Source organism: Punica granatum, chromosome 6 (assembly GCF_007655135.1).
Source record: "Punica granatum isolate Tunisia-2019 chromosome 6, ASM765513v2, whole genome shotgun sequence".
Taxonomy (NCBI): Eukaryota; Viridiplantae; Streptophyta; class Magnoliopsida; order Myrtales; family Lythraceae; genus Punica; species Punica granatum.
In genome coordinates, this window is record NC_045132.1 from 27,932,308 (window position 1) to 27,951,365 (window position 19,058).

General features: G+C 38.5%; 3 protein-coding genes across 4 annotated transcripts; 2 read left to right on the forward strand and 1 right to left on the reverse strand.

Moving 5' to 3' along the window:
- The first annotated feature begins 1,169 nt into the window (after nucleotides 1-1,169).
- On the forward strand, nucleotides 1,170-3,026 carry LOC116210262 (UDP-glycosyltransferase 71K1-like). Its single transcript, XM_031544109.1, has one exon. It carries the CDS (start codon nucleotides 1,406-1,408, stop codon nucleotides 2,840-2,842), a length of 1,437 nt encoding a protein of 478 aa, XP_031399969.1. The 5' UTR covers nucleotides 1,170-1,405; the 3' UTR covers nucleotides 2,843-3,026.
- Nucleotides 3,027-3,810: 784 nt separating this feature from the next.
- LOC116210263 (ammonium transporter 1 member 3-like) lies at nucleotides 3,811-5,741 on the forward strand. Its single transcript, XM_031544110.1, has one exon. The coding sequence runs from the start codon at nucleotides 4,219-4,221 to the stop codon at nucleotides 5,599-5,601; it is 1,383 nt and encodes a 460-aa protein (XP_031399970.1). The 5' UTR covers nucleotides 3,811-4,218; the 3' UTR covers nucleotides 5,602-5,741.
- A 204-nt stretch (nucleotides 5,742-5,945) lies between these two features.
- LOC116210264 (E3 ubiquitin-protein ligase AIRP2-like) lies at nucleotides 5,946-8,392 on the reverse strand. Of its 2 annotated transcripts, XM_031544112.1 has the most exons (6): nucleotides 8,046-8,392; nucleotides 7,588-7,651; nucleotides 7,115-7,262; nucleotides 6,910-6,976; nucleotides 6,570-6,804; nucleotides 5,946-6,382 (listed from the first exon to the last, which is right to left on the reverse strand). In XM_031544112.1, exons 1-6 carry the CDS (start codon nucleotides 8,056-8,058, stop codon nucleotides 6,169-6,171), a joined length of 741 nt encoding a protein of 246 aa, XP_031399972.1. In that variant the 5' UTR covers nucleotides 8,059-8,392; the 3' UTR covers nucleotides 5,946-6,168. The 2 variants fall into 2 exon arrangements, with proteins under 2 accessions (XP_031399972.1, XP_031399971.1); XM_031544111.1 differs by lacking the exon at nucleotides 7,588-7,651 and having other exon boundaries at nucleotides 8,046-8,376.
- Between the last annotated feature and the right edge of the window lie 10,666 nt (nucleotides 8,393-19,058).

Sequence of the window (19,058 nt, forward strand, 5' to 3'; positions counted from 1 at the left end):
TTTGCCTGTGCCTGTTCGTTCTCATTCTCAATTTCCATAGATATGTTGGGAAATTTATCTGTTCCGTCCTGTATCATTCTAAAACGAACACATTCGACTATAAGATACAACACAATTGACTGGAGTTAAGGGCTTTAGAGTACAATTTATTGTGTGTACTTTAAATTGTGTTCATTTAGGCCTTCGGACGGGACCGAATAAGCTTCCGATATGTTGCCGTTGCCGTTGCCGTTGGGTGGGCTACGGCTAGTTCTATAAAATAATAATAGTTAAGCTTTCCCCGCCATACAAAGGCATTACGTACGAGTAGCCTTATAATTAAGCTAAAAATTGTATCGCCAGAAGCTTTGATAGCGTTGCGCGCGACCCACAGATTTGGGCCGCTTAGCTGCAGCCCAGTTTCTTGTGGGCCTTAGCCGATATCTATTATCTACACATCTTCTCCTTCATCATCATCATCATCATTAGAGTTATATATGTGACGTCTGCCCTTACTTCATCATCTCTCTTTCCTTTAGGTGATGTTCATGGACAGGGTCTGGGACGACTGATATTTTCCCAAACCCTCTAAAAAGGATCGGTCTCCAAACCTGTTAAGGATTTATAGGAAAATTTTCAAACCATTCCCACTAAGTTAACGAGTTTCCACCGAGAACCTATTATTGACCCATTAATATATTCATGACTATTATAAAAGGACTTGAATTAGCCGTAACAACAAAACGTATAATTAATTACACTAGTTACAGAAATAAAAATATCATCTAAATTAACATCAATTCCTAAATTGTTTCATGACTCGAGTTTCATTAATAGCATAAAAAAATGAAGTCGATGCTCCTCAATCCAACAAAAGAAGAATAAAAATTTATCTCTAACCTAACTTTTAGTAACTAGGAACAATTCACTAAAACCTAAACTGAAGAATGAGAAGAGAAGAGTTTTGAATTACAATAGATTATTTTGTAAATCTAATAAATGACTAAGGGTATTTTAGGATTTTAATATCTTCATGAGTTTGGGACGAGTTTTTAAGGTAATAAAGTATGACTTCCGAAGTGGGAGGCAGTTGTGGGTGGGGGCCTTTTACTACTAAACAAACTATGATTAAAGTTTTTCTTTCAATCAAAGCTCTCATTATCATCATATACATGACAGCTGGAAACCCATTCACCAAAAAAAAGAGAGCTCGAAATCCCAACCCAATGGGAATCTTAATCTTATCATGAGTTTCCCAAGAGGAAGGGATCGGCCGGCGCCATAAAAACTTCCCCATCTTAAAATATCATATGATATTATATGCGATTTAGCCAGTCCATTCAATACTATATACAATACTATCGTTTTGTTGGACTTACTACTAGTCTAGCAGTTCAAGGAAGATAATTTCCCAAGATCGAACGTGATGAAGAAGTTAGAGCTCATTTTCATCCCAGCACCCGGAATCGGTCACCTGGTCTCGACCCTCGAATTCACTGTCCGTTTGCTCGATCACGACGAGCGGCTCTTCATCACTGTCCTAGCCATTAAAGCACCCTTCGCAGCTCACCTCGATTCATACGCTAACTCCATACTCTCCTCTCAGCCCCGAATCACCCTCATCGACCTGCCTCACGTAGACCCTCCTCCGCCTGAACTGCTCAAGTCCGTGGAGCACTTCATCACGGCGTACATAGAAAGCCATGTACCCCATGTTCGAGGAGTTGTCGGAGAGATCGTTTCCAGCTCCAGCCGCTCCGATTCGGTCGCGGGCGTCGTCCTCGATTTCTTCTGCGAGTCCATGATCAGTGTGGCCAAAGAGTTCGGCCTTCCGTCCTACATTTACCTGACTTCCAACGCGGGGTTCCTTGGTCTCATGCTTGAGCTCCCAAATCATCACGAACGGTCCCAGAGAGAGTTCCTGAAGAGTTCAGATCCCGAGTTGCTGCTTCCAGGGTTTGTCAACCCTGTTCCGGTGTCTGTTCTCCCCGGGGCCTTATTCGACGGAGAGCACGGAGGTTACTCAGCTTATATCAAGCTTGCTCGAGGATTCAGAGAGTGTGATGGCATCCTTGTAAACACATTCGCGGAGCTGGAGCCGTCTGATTTCAGCTCGCTGCTTCGGGTCTACAACATCGGGCCAGTGCTCAATCTCAAGGGCTTTCCCCATCCTGCTTTAGACTGGATCCAGTGGGACGACATCTGGAAGTGGCTCGACGAGCAGCCTTCATCTTCCGTGGTGTTCTTGTGCTTTGGGAGCGCGGGGACTTTCGGAGAGGCCCAGGCAAGAGAGATTGCGGTCGCACTCGAGCAGAGTGGGAAGAGCTTCTTGTGGTCCCTGCGCCTCTCCTCGGACTCGGAGAAGGGCGCCAAGAATAATAATCCTGCCGATTCGGAAACTAGGATGATCCTCCCAGAAGGGTTCCTGGAGAGGACTAGAGGGAGAGGGGTCGTGTGCGGGTGGGCCCCACAGGTGGAGGTACTTGCCCATCCGGCCATCGGAGGCTTCGTGTCTCACTGCGGTTGGAACTCGATAGTGGAGAGCCTCTGGCATGGCGTCCCGACTGCAACCTGGCCCAAGTACGCGGAGCAGCAGTTAAATGCATTTAGGATGGTTAAGGAACTGGGATTAGCAGTGGAGCTGAGATTGGATTATCGGGATAGTGCGCCGGAGATTGTGGCGGCGGACGAGATAGAGAGAGCGGTGAGATGCTTGATGGATGGTGAGAAGGAGGTGGCGAAGAAGGTGAAGGCGATGAAGGATTTAGCTAGGAAGGCCGTGATGGAAGGCGGATCTTCGTTCGCTTCAATAGGACGATTCATTGAAGACCTTAGTCACGACACATTATTAGACAAAGATTAGTTAAGCTCATGCACGCTCTGATGGCATGGCATGCATCTTTTATAAAAATGTTGGGCAATGCATGCTTATCTGAAATTTCATCTAGCTACTCCGAGTAGACAGATCATTGATATGTGGAGATCAATAAGCTAAAGATCATGCCGGTCCTCCTATTAATTTCGTATTTAATTCTCTCGTTTGCTTCTGTGTCTGGTGTTTGCATTATTTCCCTCCCCTGCTACGCTACTTTTTGGGTTCCCATCTTCCCTGATTGGGAAGATGGGGGTTCTCAAGTTTGAGAGGTGGAAGAAAGAAAGAAAGAAACCAATATAACAGAGACTTGTGAGTATATTAATCAAGACCAGCTCAGCTGACTATAACATGTCATGGCCCAAAAAGGAAAGGGATTAATTAATAGTACATTCAGATTCAGAACGATTCTCAATTGTTTCATTTCATGTACAGAATGCAATGCAATGCAATGCAATACAGCTTAAGGATTTCGATCGCAGGTGGAATAAAAAAAAAGCCCATACAATATATGCAGAGAGCCTCGGGTGCAACGGTAATAGCACCTAAGATTATATTACAAGACACATAAATAAATATATTATTTTTTGATACAATGAATTATTTTAATGATTAACTCTTTGCTTACATACTAAAAATTAAAATATCAAACATCAAAAAAATTCTTATTAGCCTGTGAAATGGAACCATATCATAGAAAAGGACTTTCTCGTATATTTGGGTCCACCGCCCGCATGGGCTTAGGCACCTTCCTGTAATAAAATAATAGAGAGAAGGCCGCCTCATTGGGACTAAAAAGCCAGGCGAGAATCTCCTCAGAAACAGGAGGTGAAGAAGAAGAAGAAGAAGAAGAGAGATTGATACTTCGTTAGAGAGTAAGCTGGAAAAGCATATATATATATATATAGATTATTAACCCGAGGCAATCGAAACGAATAGGGTGATTTTGCAGTGATCCAGCGAACTCGAGACAATTGAAACGAATGAATAGCGGCATTTCATAATCTTCTTCCACAATCAAGGGTTGGGGGAGTGAGTGAGTGAGTGAGACAGTAAGAACCAGAGTTGACCTGACCAGCACGAGTTGCTGAATGAATTGGCTCCATACAAATTCATTCCAACCGGTAATGTAAAATGTTTTGCTCACCAGCTACCATTCAACGCAACACAACGCAAGGTAACCTTCCAGTCTCTCTCACACTCTCTCTCGCGCGCACACACGCAAAGAAAAGAAAAGAATCTGGTCTCAATCCAGACCTGAGCCCCACCATTCTTCCTATCCCCGACCTCTCTGCCTCTGTTTCTTTATCCAGATCCCCACACCACACGACCGGACAGGCTCCGCTCCGGAGGGACAGTGACGATCGATGGAGGTCTCGTGGGAGACGAGCGTGACCGACTCCATCAACACCATCTACCTCCTCTTCTCAGCATACCTGGTGTTCGTAATGCAGCTCGGCTTCGCCATGCTCTGCGCTGGCTCAGTCCGCGCCAAGAATGCCATGAACATCATGCTCACTAACGTCGTTGACGCTGTCGTCGGCAGCATCTCCTACTACCTCTTCGGCTTCGCCTTCGCCTTCGGAGACTCCAACCCCTTCATCGGCACCTTTTTCTTCGCCCTCAAGGACGTCCCCAACGCCACCTACGACTACAGCTACTTCCTCTACCAGTGGGCCTTCGCCATCGCCGTCGCCGGCATCACCAGCGGCTCCATCGCTGAGCGCACCCAGTTCAGCGCTTACCTTGTCTTCTCCTTCTTCCTCACGGGCTTCGTTTACCCCATTGTGGCCCACTGGGTCTGGTCCTCCAGCGGGTGGCTCAGCCCCAGCTCCACCAGCCCCTTCCTTGGGTCGGGCGCCATTGACTTTGCCGGCAGCGGGGTGGTCCATTTAGTGGGCGGGGTTGCTGGGCTCTGGGGCTCTTTGATCGAAGGCCCGAGAGTGGGCCGGTTCGATGCCTTTGGTAAGGCCGTGCCAATGAGGGGCCACAACGCTACCCTCGTCGTGCTCGGCACGTTCCTCCTGTGGTTCGGGTGGTTCGGGTTCAACCCTGGTTCGTACGACAAGATACTCGTGCCTTACCCAAGCACTACTGACCAAGGGAACTGGACCGGCGTGGGCCGGACTGCTGTCACCACCACCCTTGCCGGGTCCACGGCTGGGATCGTGACCCTATTTGGCAGGCGCCTGCTCGTGGGCCACTGGGACGCACTCGATGTGTGCAACGGCGTCCTAGGCGGGTTCGTCGCCATAACCTCCGGCTGCTCAGTGGTGGAGCCTTGGGCTGCCATTGTGTGCGGTTTTGTCTCAGCCTGGGTCCTAATTGGGCTCAACATCGTGGCCCTGAAGCTCAGGTTTGACGACCCACTGGAGGCGACCCAGCTCCACGGGGGATGCGGCACATGGGGCCTGATCTTCACGGGCCTGTTTGCGAAGGAGGAGTTCGTGGTTCAAGCGTACAACTCTGGGGAGAGTGGTGTGTCCCGGCCCTATGGACTGTTCATGGGCGGGGGATGGGGCCTTCTTGCAGCCCAAGTGGTGGAGGTTGTGGTGATCATCGGATGGGTGAGTGCAACCATGGGTCCTCTCTTCTTTGCACTTCACAAACTCAAGATTCTGCGGATTTCTGCCGAAGAGGAAATGGCGGGTCTAGACATCTCTAGCCATGGAGGATACGCCTATATGGGGCACCCGGATGAAAGTCACCCTCGATATTACGCCGAGTACATGCAGATCCGCAGACAATAATGCGATTCATGAAGTCAAAAATATCTGATCTGGCGTCCATCCATTTATATTTAGTAAATTCATTTCCATTGTATTCAAACGAATACGAAATTCTCAAATAAGGAACATAATAATGTCAATACTCCCAAATTTTATAATGATCTATTCTTAGTAAAGTTTCCACATATATTTGACCATTGATTTATATATATATATATATATAGAGAGAGAGAGAGAGAGAGAGCATTTTCTTGTCATCCAAGAACAATTCTTCCTCAAATCTCATGATCTACCGACTAGTGTGTGTGACGTGTTCTGTTTTATGAAATGAGTATGTCCTTGAATCTTTGCGACGGGAGCCTTAGTTTAGGGGACAAAGTTATGTCCCTTACCAACTCGCACGTTCATATATAGGATTATAAAAAAGGGAAGCTGCTTTGGTGGCCAACTTCAAGTCAAAAGTTGGGCGTATACTATACATGTTTTTCCATTGAAGACGTTGAAAGAGCGTTTCAACATCTCCAGCTGACGAGTCTTAATTAAATACAAGCTACCTCTGTACATATGCGTTTCTAAGAAGTATGCACATCACCTATAATGGGAAGCACCATACGGAACTAACACGGTATCTGGAACCACGAGTGGCAATTTATCAACGTACATGAACAGCCTCTGTCGATCCTCCTCCAAAATTGTAGGCAGATCCACCACGTCTTGCTCATCTGTGCAGATCCAAAGGTCATCTGAGTTTACTCTTTTGAGACTGTCCCGGCAGAACGGGCATGACTGAGATCGACTGTGCCTGAGAGAACCCGAATTAAAATATTGTCAATGTTGAAGCCAAAAGAGTGCTACAGCATTCCCCAACACTGCAGGACAGGTTAGCATCACAACCAGCCGGCTTTTTATTGACCTTGAATTGGAAAAACCATGATAAACGTGGGAACAGAGTTTCTCTGATGAGCAGGAAAAGGGAAAGAGAAACTGACCAGTTATGGTAGCACTTCAAACACAAAGAATGGCAGCAGTTTGGCAGCACAACTCTGAGAGTGGTCTCCAAGCAAATTCCACACTCTTCTTCCCTTTCTAAGTCAAGTTGAGAAAGTCTGTCCCGAGGAATGTCTTCCCTCTTTCTGTACCGACTAGAACAAACCTTTCTCTGCTTCCGTTCTTCCAAGTCTGTAATGCCTTTTTGAAGTTGCAATAGCGAAGGAAATATGACCGCTGATCATATGAACAGAATCTGTCAGTCCCACCGACTTGGATAAACAGAACATATTAGCATCACAGCAAGGCCGCTGATATTTAAGTTGCAAAGAGGTTTCTCACCATCAAAGTCTCTGATGGTTGCTTTCCTCTCATAAACAGACATGGTGGTCTTGCCATCTGCATAGGTCTGCACCAATCCCCACACGGTTAACCACTATGAATCACCCCACTCTCAAGTTACAGGATGCACAGATTATAGTATACCGAGTACAAAATGCAGGACTACATCTATACATAAAGAACAAAGAATGAATTCAAAGCGCACCATATATATAAGAATTCTTAGCAAACCAAGTGCACCAGCAAGGTGACAATCAGTCCACTGGACCAGAAAGAGAAACAAGTGAGCAACTGGACTGAAGGACAGTCTCATCTGAAGGCACGCTCCATTGTCTCTTGGATAGTCCAATGCCCTGGCAATAGAAGAACAAGAATGACAAACCCCGTCACAATTGTAAAAAGAATTGTTGGGATCAAGATATAAATATAGAATGATCTGCTCGATAGGAAATAGGACAGAAACTTGTGCCTTCCAAGTCGATGATGAAGATATTAAGGTCCAAGAATTCCCCCTTAAAAGAAGCCATTTTTGAAAAGAAAAGTTCCAAGGGCTAACCAACGGATATAACTGCTGAATCACAGCATGCACATACATACAAAGGGATTCCAGACCAAAATGGCTTCTTTCATGAAATGGTAATAGATTTTAGAAATGCCAAGGAAATCCCTAGACACAACCTGGTGAAAACAACTCCCACGCGTACAGCCGTGCCGTTATAACTCCAAGCAATGATACATCCACCTTACCAAACCAACAGTCAGTCAGCCTTCCTTAAGAGCTCCAAAAGTCGGAAAAACAAACAAAGGCATAGCATCTAAAGTGCTTCAGCTACACCACACCAACAGAGATGCCCCGGGAAAAATCAATTGGCCAATTTTGGCTACACAAACCAAGCCGTCAGTAAAATTTTATTTTATTTTTTAGCTCAAAATCACAGATTTTGTTTTAGGGGGAAGAAATTCCTCAACAAGCACCTGGGTAATCGAGAGTCAGAGAGACGATGAGCGAGTAAGTGAGGAGCAGAAAATCACAGGAGCACGGCCACAAACACATTGGACATCAGTCATCAGTGACCGGACATAATTAATAACGCTTCAGCTAAAATTCCAGAGAGAGAGTGTATGTGTGTACATACAGAGTATTGGCATGCTGGATATTAGCTTCGAGAGCTTTGAGGGAGTCCTTGAACGCGGATTTACTCATGGCAGGCAGGCAGGCAGGCAGGCAGATTACTTTCCTTTTCCTTGGAGAAGAAGATATTCTCATACACCCAACCGAACAGAACAGAACCAGAGAAGAAACCCAAACCCTACTCCTCTAGAGAATTTCCGTTATCGACGTCGACGACGTCTCTCAGATTTTCCACAGAACGCCCCCCGCGGCCCTGCCCCTGCCCCAGCCCCAGCCCCAGTAATAATACAATCATTATCATATCATATCATATGTGTGTGAGAGAGAGAGAGAGAGAGAGAGAGAGTGCGTGTGAGAGAGACAAAGATAAAAGCAACGCAAAGCAAGAAAAGAAGAACGTCTTTTGAGATTCAGTCGCACTGACTTCTCGCTCCGTCTTATATAAATTAGGGTGATGCCAATACTATGTACGATCATTAATGATATTATTATAAAAAAAATTATTATGACATTTAATCTAATATATAATAGTTGATGGAGAAAAATTAGGTGAGATTAATCATTTTTAACTATAATAGAATAATAATAATTATTTAGTCTGTGAAAATTAAATTGAATCAATTAATGAATTTAGTAATCATTCTCTTCGAATAATGTTAGAGTTAAGATGTACTTGATAAGCAGCAAGAAAATAACACATTTTGTAATTTATAAAAAATAATTTGAAATTTATACATTACTTAACTTTCAACTGAGTAAATATGACAAAATCAATTAATGTTTCTTATTTTTTCAGTAAAATATATAGAAAAAATGTAAGTATAGATAGTATAGAGTCCGTATGTACCCATACCATAAATACTAAAAGGCATAAATAATTCGAAAATTTTATCGGAAAGAGTAGAATGGGATACGTAGTATGCGAGAAAATCAGTCGCTTGATCGAGTATACTACTAATCAATTTTACAATGAAATTTATGAAATGTAATTTGTCGTAAAACTTATAGAAAAATAAACACGCATATTAATATTATTTACGTCATCGCTAATTACACGTATATATTAATATATTATTATTTACTCCAGAATTAAGTGAAGTATTTATTATTATATTACTTTATAACTTTATTATTTACTTTATCATTAAAATTTTATTTATTTAATATGACCAAATAGTAATATGAACACATTTATTATTTTCGTTTATTTATACATCGAAAGTATAATATAATATATTATAAGTAAAATTAATTTATTTAAAATATAATAAAAATAAACAAGAATGAATCACAATAGTAAAAATACGAAATTCAAATCATGTTTTCCCAAGAATATCCCGAAAACGGCCATGTTTTATATATACAGATAGCTATGTAAAACCCAAACCCCCTTCCCCCTCCTCTCTTCTGTCGTATGCTCTTGTATGAATATCTAACAAAAATTATTAATTTAATAATAACTTGGGATTTTATTTATTAAGCAAATAAATAGATTCTAAATCAATCAAATCAAATCAAATCAAACCTCAAACCAGAAAGAGAAAACAAACGCAGGGACAAACCCCGCCCACCCGTTCTCTTCCTTCCGTCCCCTCCACTCTGCTTTGCGCACTATTTTGATTAGCGTCATATTTTCTTATATTTTCTATTCATAAAAAAGAAAAGAAAAAAAAGATGATAATTTTTTTCTTTAAAAAAAAACGTGCTGAGTAATCTTCGTAATGCTTCTTAATTAAATTGAATTAAATGTTGTGTAAAAAATTACTAGAAATGATCTCCCACCAGCAACGCCAGTCCCTTAAATTAGCGAGTAGAGTGACAAGGATCAGGTGCTTCGCTTCGCTGACAGTAGAGGGAGGAGATTACATGCAATTGTACAGCGGCGCCATCTGACGAGTTCAAATGAATGACAGTGGCAGAAACGCACTGGACGACAGGGAGACAAATGGAATTCCCGTGGAGTAAATTAATGATTTGGTCCTCCAAAAATATATGTTATATCAAATATGATCTCAAAATTTTTTTTATATAAAATTAAACCTTGAGAGATTAAGTGTACAGTAAATCCGATTTTAAGAAATTTTTTACATCGAATTGAACCTTAAAAGATTAAGTGTACATCAAATTCGACCTCGAGATTTTTTTTTCATCAAATTGAATATTGAGAGATTGAATGTACATCAAATTTAACCTTAAGAAATTTTTTACATAAAATTGAACATTGAAAAGAAAGACGTAAATCCTCCCATAAATCCACATTTTGGGTAGAGAAAGCTAATCGGCAATGAAAGAGTGGCAATCAACGCGAAAATGGAGAGGATAAGATGGACCTCGAACATAGAGGTGTGGCAGAAAAGCTCGCATGGACGCACGATACAATCAGGCAGGGCAAAGCATAGAAAGCTAGAGGCAAGGAGAGAGAGAAGGTGATGGAGAGATTACGGCGGCAGAGATTGATGAGTCTACGCCGAGAGCACCAGCGATTGAGGAAGACGCGCCAGGAGGAGGAAGTTTTTTCCGCCTCAGACAGAAAAGTGAGTGAATGATAGGAAACAATTTTTATAAGCCAGACAGAAATGGAAAAAAAAATAGAAGAAAACAATCAAACAATGTTAAATTAGATTTTTTTTCATTTATTTTTTGACAGCATTATGACGGAATGTCGGATTTGATGTATATTTAATCTTTCAAGGTTCAATTTAATGTAGAAAATTTCTTGAGGTCAGATTTGATATAACATGCATTTTTGCATTTTTAAAGAACTAAATCATTAATTTACTCAATTCCTGAGGGATGGATTAATGGATGGCCCCAATGCCCAAAATAAAATAAAATAAAATAAAACCAGCAGGCGTTGAGTGGCCTTGCGTTGCATTGCGCAGCACAGCGTCTGGTTTTGGAAACTGGTGGCCTTGGTAAATGGTATTTGGGTCGGATTGATGTATTATCCACATCCCCTATCCATTAATTAATTAGATTGATTAATTAACTACGATGATTAACAATCGACAACACTAATTAGATCATCACGAGCTGGGCCCCGGGCACCTTTTCTATCGCAACCTCCTCCATGCTCTTTCAAGTTGAAAAATAAATTTGGCTGCTGTTTTAACTTAAAAACATATAAACGACTCAAGTGAGGATATTATTGATCCCATAATATGCAACAATCATTGAATAAGTCGGTGGAGACATGATACTTGGATGCACTCGGCGATTTGAAAAGCGAAACACCCTACGGTATTTTTCTTTTTCCTTTTTTTAGAGGGAAGAAAAGAATTTCACTTCAACAGGAGATAATATGAACTGCGGAATATAACATCCATCATGATACTATATATATAATAACCATATATAGCGTTGATATAATTAATAAAATTAATAATAACAATGAATGACTTATATATATTATATAGATATAGATGTAAGAAAATATTATTATTACTGTTACTATTACTAATATATAGTGTTTATATAATTAATAAAAATAATAATAATAATAATAATGAAGCCATTTGGATAAGGTTGTAAGGAATGCGTATGTATGTATGCATGTATGTATGATAAATCCATTCCAACCAAAGTCATTCATTAGTCATTAAATATACGCAGCACCTGGGGACCACCAGCTCCTCCTCCCTTGGTTAATTAATTAATTTGAGGATGGGACTGGGAATGGGCTTATCTGTTTCTTGTTTTGTATTCGGCACGAAAACAATGACCGGGCCCCCCACCCCCACCTTTAAAAAACCCTCCACTTGTTTCTTTTGAGAAGAAAAAAAGATCTTTCCACAATGCTATGCGTTTTCCGCATTGCATTATATCTTATCCATATCTACACACGCATCCACACACCCACACACACACACATATGTGTGTGTATATGTATGTCAATATACTCGAACCACTCCCACAAGTATCATACGGATATTTTGGTGAGTTCATTATCAAATTATTTGCCCGAGAACATTGTGGATTATATAATTTTAAAGAGGAGCTCCCGTGTATGTATCATGATTAGAAAGATTAACTTTCCAATAATGTGAATTGGTTCAAGCGATTTGGCGCTTACTTCGCTTAAGTAAAGTCTCGGATTCGAGTCCTTGTGAATGTTGAATATTCACGCTGGAAAAACTTTATCCCTTAGTGGGCCAATCATGTTCGACTGGATTAGTTGGCGCTCAACTGGACTTTCGGATGCTAAGGTTCACATAAAAAAAGAAAAATAAGGGCTCGTTTACCTTTAGAAAATTGATTTTCAATTTCTCTAATTTTCATCTCCTTTTTTAAATTTATTTCTCCACATAAAAAATATGAGAGTATGCTTACTAAAGTTCAATTAGAAAATTTTCTAATATGAAAATAATTGGAGTAATCACCATAAAAAGATGATATAAAATAAATTTATAAATATAAAAGCCAATTGAAAAGGAAAGCTATTAATTAGAATATAAAAAAGGGAAATAATGGACAAATGAAAAACTAGAGAGCTAAAAAAAAGCTTATCTAATTTATATACAATTGAGACCGATTGAGAAGAAAATTTTCTTTGGAAAATTAATAAATTAAATATAAGTAAACGCATTCATTGTAGTTTTCCTATTTTTAGAAAAAATTTCTTGAAAATTGAAGAATTCTCCATAAATAAACATGCCCTAAAAGTTTCAAGTTTATCAGAAATACTTTGATTTTCTTTTTTATTTTTAGAAATTTGATTTTTTTTTTAATTTTGATCCTTTCAAATAGTGCAATAAAAGATTGTTATGGATAGGATTTCGGGCTCCGACCCGATATGGCACGTGAGGTCTAGTGACTCGGGCGAGGCCCAACGAGGTCCAATCTAGTCATTCACGATGGTCCAGTCCTCCCAATAAGGCCTATTCGTGAGGGCCTATCAAGTAATAGTTATAATAAGGAATTTCCTACAATAACAAGATACATTTTCTAATATATCGAGATATGAGAAATGAAAATATATCGAATATCTCGTTATGGTGGTAACGTAATCTATCTCTAAATCCTCTATAAATATATGCACGTTACACATTTTTAGGGTTGATCAACAATTAATTATTTTCCCCATATTCACAGCTCATATTGACTTGAGCGTCGAAAAGGGAGATCAGGCACCATCCCCGATCTCCCCTTGTGCAGGTGTTCAAGGCTAAACGTGGGCTATGGATCAAAACAAAACTTGAAAAGAAGAAAAAAAAAAATTAAAAAACTGAAAATGACCTCCTAGGAAGCACCGTGGCCACTATCTCCAGCAGCCACCCTAACATTTTGTTGTGCGTCGCGAACGATTGGGCTTCCCATTTTGGTCTCAGTGTTCGATCTCCAATGGCTATCCCCAAAATCGCACCTCAATGTCGTTATCCTCACAATTATTGTGATTTTAATCTCATTAAATCCTTCTCAAGTTGAACTCGTAATCAAAAGGTTTTCCAGCAATTAGACAACCTGAGTCCTTAATTTTGTCAAACACAAAAGAGCTGGCTGATGTGTCGATAATGAGACCGCCCATGGTAGTCCATCTCATCAAACTTAACAACAAAGGAAACAGAGACAAAAACAAAAAAGTAACACAAAGTGCATGACTAAAATAAAATTAAAAATGGGACGAAAATAGAAAAAGTGAGTAAAGGTATAATACTAAGCGTATGATTTTTCCTATAATATAGTATACTATCAAGAAATTCCTCATCATGAGGCGACTGCAACTTTGCTATAGCTTCTGATTAAAAATGCATGGATCCTTACTTGAAGATTATCCGGGTTTTGTCAAATAAATATATTGTTCCAGCCCGGCCAGCTGACTTGGATTGGATCGGTTGGATGTAGGATGGGATTTACATGGCAGGTTGTTTTAGAAGAAGAATTATTTATTATCGAAAAGGGCGCTGCTGGATTTCTTCCTTCCGAATGCACATTTTCAAGGCCCAAGAAAACCAAGGTTTGGTTAATTTGGGTTCTGTTTTGCTTCTTCGGCTACGTTTGAGTTACGACCCAAAGTCCAGCTCAACCCAAACAGAAAATGTTGACCAGTTAATCAATTTGATGTAAACCAGCCCAGCATTAGCATTTTAGAGAAATTAAAAAAAGAAAAGAATTTTAATTCCACTGCCTTTTGTTAATTTTTTTTTTGCCGTTCTCTTCCTACGCCTTTCGCTTTTTCACCGCTCTAGTCCCGCCATTTATTTTTTCCGTTATAAAGCACGCTTTCCAGCCAAAAATAATTTTCAATAATGGGATGAGAGACATTATAATCCAATTAGAACTTAGAAGTATGAAGATGAATTATTTAAAGACAATGCTTATATGTTTTTGGGGGGGGGGGGGGGGGGGGGGGGGGGGGTATACAATGCTTAGACTCCTTAGACTCCTACGAAGCGATTTGATGGAGGCCCCTTATTATATACTCCGTTTAAGATTTTTATATTTATATTATTTTGATAAAATATTTATCAAAAAGCAATTATATAATTTTTTTAATATTCGAACATTCGCTAGCACAGCCGCAACTTAATATGTCAAAGCATTAATGATCCCTTAGGCGGCGAATGGCCGATGCCAAATTTTAACCCAAAAAAAAAAAGGCATGCAGATATTAAAACACCCTATAACAACAGAAATCTCTCATAGATTTAGATGTTTCGGCATATGGATAGATATACATGATCCTTGGCTTTCAGTTTAGGTTGTCATAGATACTGGTCTGTCACCCGCGCGATGTTACAGATTGAAAAAAATTTCTTCAATTTTTAATTTGATTTTTCAATAATTTAATTAGAACATCATGACTATAATATAAGAGGCCTTAAATAGTCCATTTATTTTAAAATTTATCCGTAACAGGGATAAAGTGGTAAAAGTTTGTCCACTGAAAGTTTGTGTCGTCGTTACAGCTAAATCAATAAAGTGAGAATTAGTCTCGGTCAGCAGATAGTGTTAACCGATATAGGGATATTTCTAAAATCTTAAATAAAAAGATTCCACTTAAATTGGTGGTACATAAAAATTAGCCTTTTACCTACGTTCGTTGGTTTTAGGTGATTTCATGTTGTGATAGGAGAGAGATTTATTCCGTAGTGGACGGATCCTACTTGAACCTATATTAATTAGATTGGTTCGACGTTCACATATTAGATGGTGTTGCTAAAAAAAGAATAGTTTGTATACTTACATTAAATGATAAATAAAAAATGAAATTAAAAAATTAATGGAATTCTCGTTGAACATAAATTAATCGAATTCGTAAGACTTTCGAATATCAAGTGGCGTACCAAATAAAAGTTTATATATTTATATTAAAAAACTTAAAATTTGAAAATAAAAAAAGTTTAAAATATAATTAAAAAAAAAAGACGAGGTGGATCCTGTGAGTAGGGAAATCCACCCCATCGCTCGGTGGTGGAGATGGACCCGTAATAATTTCTTTTATATAATAATAAAAATGTAATATAATTTTTCTCCTTTTTTACTTTAAATAAATATAAAAGTTATTCCATTTCCCCAAGCCAAATTTCTTCCAAAAATGCAATTGTCCAATCACCTCCCTTCCCAACAAACGGTTCCATCGGTTATATAGGCCCTTCAATGTAATGTGCATGGCATGTAATGCTCATATCGCTCAACCAATTACAAATTCCATTGCATCACGTAATATTGGCAATTCTTACATGTGATATATATAAATATATGTATTCTTTTATATATAACTAATTACTTCCCTGCCCCAAGCCAAACTTCTTCCATGCAATGCAATTGTCCAATCACTTCCCTTCCCAACAAAAATGAAACATTTCTGACGGTTCGATCGGATACATAGGCCCTTCAATTCAATGTGCATGGCATGTAATGCTCATATTGCTCAACCAAATACAAATTTCATTGCATCACGTAATATTGGCAATTCTTACACGTGATATATATATATATATATATATATCTTTTATATATAACTAATTATATAGGTTATATCGAGATGTGGGAGCATCTACATATACTGTTTATCTCTAATTATAGAGTCTTTTCAGTATAACAGGAAGTCATGGTAATTTTCCCTATATGAGTCGTAAGGATTGTATTTCATTATGTTGTCTATCTTTAGCTACCTGATTATATATATATATAACAGTCCAATCTTATAAATACTGTAATAATCCTTGGCAAGCATCTAGCTAGCTAGTCTTCTTTTTTCGATAAGAAGCTAGCTTGTCTTCTTATTTTCATTAGCTTTCCTGGCTGGCTAAATTTTCCCCCATATATATATGTATGTATGTATGTATGTATTCAAGTTTCGATCATTTGACACTCTTACTGGTATCAACAAGAATGCTATTCTATTTGACGTAGATCCAATAAGAAATAATCAAGTGTCAAATTAACGAACAAACTTTCTAGGAACTAATCAAAATGTAACACTCCGTTTCTTCCATTAGGAAGCACGATCGAATGACCAAACGAATAAAGTAATCCTTAAATGAGAGTTTGAAAAAAATGCTGTACTGATAAACATAAAAAAAAAAAGAGAAAAAGGAAAATCGGTTTCCTTTCCCGCCAAACTTTGGGCAGCCATATGCATATCTATAGATACCAGATGAATAGATCCAAAAATTCAGTTATTTGATTACGTGGACATAATCAATAATACACTTGCATGGTGGGAAAAGGAAGAAGAAAAAGAAAAGATGAGTTGTGATTTTCCTGCTTTTGGCGGCCGGTAGGGTTTTCTGTTACCAATTTGGGTGATTCGGATTACCAGTAACTCCGTGTTTTTGTTAAAAGAAATCCAACCGTCTATCCCTCTCTCTCCACCCCCATCTGCCCATCCCTCATGCCATTTCCTTAACCGTTGAGTTACGGGGCATTGTTTCTTGTCATTTCTTTGCACTTAATTATATTTGTATCACTTGTCTTTATATTTTCATTTAAAAAAAACTAATAACTTGTAATATTAGCATATTTGCATTGATAATATATACATTTTAATAATATATTCAACATTATTTATCTATATAATGCATGTTATATTTAATTAAAAATAATCACATTATTTATTTGACTGATCTAAATAGATTTTAATGTAACATAATCGAGAATTTTATAGACTTTCCTTTACGAGTTCAAACATGCTTTCCAACACTATTTATTTTGATATTTTATTTCTAATACTATTTATTTCGTTCATTCTTTTTTTAAACTTTTCATGTACAATATTAAAATGGTAAGTAACAATAAAATGCATCTATTTATGACTAGCGTTTCGAGTGTAAATATTATATTTATATACTTATATCTACACATATTTTTCAAAAACTCAAAGTTTCAAATATTCAAATTAATTAATTTCATATTAACTGTAAATATTTAAAACTTTCAATCCTAAATTAAATTAATTTTATATTTAACTTACAATACAATATCCTCTTCAAGAAATATAATTTATATGTGATATATATCTCTACAATTATTATTGTAAATAAAATATTAATTTTCTCATTTGATATTCTATTTTAAAACTTTTTATTAAAAATTCATACTTTTTAATTTACGGAGGGTTTTTTTTCTCGGTAAATTATTTAAAAAATATATTTTTTTAAATTTTACCAAGGGAAAAATCCCTCAATAATCCCTCGGTAATTATTTTATATTATTTTAGAAGTGTATACACATACGTTAGGGCATACACGATCTATGTATTCAACACATATGTACGTCGTATGATCTTATGTGCCGCGGTTTACTAAAAGCTAGCACAGCATTTATACTCATTAATATCAGCCATCCGCACCTGAGACTCCTTAATTAATTAATTTCCATCTTCCAGTCCAGCTGCAAGCCAACTATAAACAACATTATATATATATATATAGGTCGTATCACGTGTTAGCTAGTTTCAAGTGCAGTTAGTATATGTTCAACATATACATAAGGAAATCTAATTAGATTCTGAAATGGTTCGTTATAAGCATTTATATTACAATAAGGAACTGGACACTGGTGGTAGCAATGTTGAGGATATTAATCCTACATTGAAAAAATAAATGAATATCTATGAGTTTAATTGGATTTGAGTATTACCACTTATAAGCTTGAACTTTTAAGTGGAAATGAGTCCGAGCCCGTGTAAGCCCAATAAAAATTTAATATGGTATCAAAGCACATATTACACGTGTGCGCGCCCACACGCCTATGCGCATGCACTCACACCACTCTAGGCCCAATACATTTGAGTGCAGTCAAGAGTGCGCCTTATATTAGTCCCCCTCGCCCGAGCACGGAAGATGAGCCCAGCTCGATGTAAGTTGTTGAGGGCGGGTATTTAAGGACACGTGACAACGTGCAGGTAGAAATAGACAACACGTTGTATGTGAGGGTGAGTGTTGAGAATGTTACTCCCACATTAAAAAAATGAATGAATATCCATGGGTTTATATGAGATTTAAGTAGCACCATTTACAAGCTTGAGTTTTTAAGTGAAAATGAGTACGAGCCCGTATAAGTTTAACGAAAATTTAATATATATACCTTTAATTTGCATGGTTCGGCCGACCCTAATTTGCTTGGATATCCCTAGGGAAGGCCATCCTAGGTACGTATATTATATCCTCAGCTCAGTGCTTATTAATGACCCTTTGAATGATGGAGGTTGAGCTTTGCCTAGCAAGGTCGACCTGCGTTCTGCATAGTTTTGCGAATCTGGCACCCCAAGTTCAGGGGTTCATAGTAGCATGCAATATGTCATACCCCACCATTTTACGTGCTGACACAATTAGGAATTTGATCAGAGTGGCGACATTTACAAGCTAGAAACGCATGCATGCAAGCAAGGCAAATGCACGTATACAAGATGATGTTAAAATTTACCATTACCGGACTAAGATTTTTTTTTAAAAGGAGTTATTATACATTAAGAATTGGATAATAGCTTATATTTAGTTATCAAATTTATGAATTGTAATTTGCATAATACTTCACAATGTGAAAATTATCAATTAATGATCTGACAGATCCT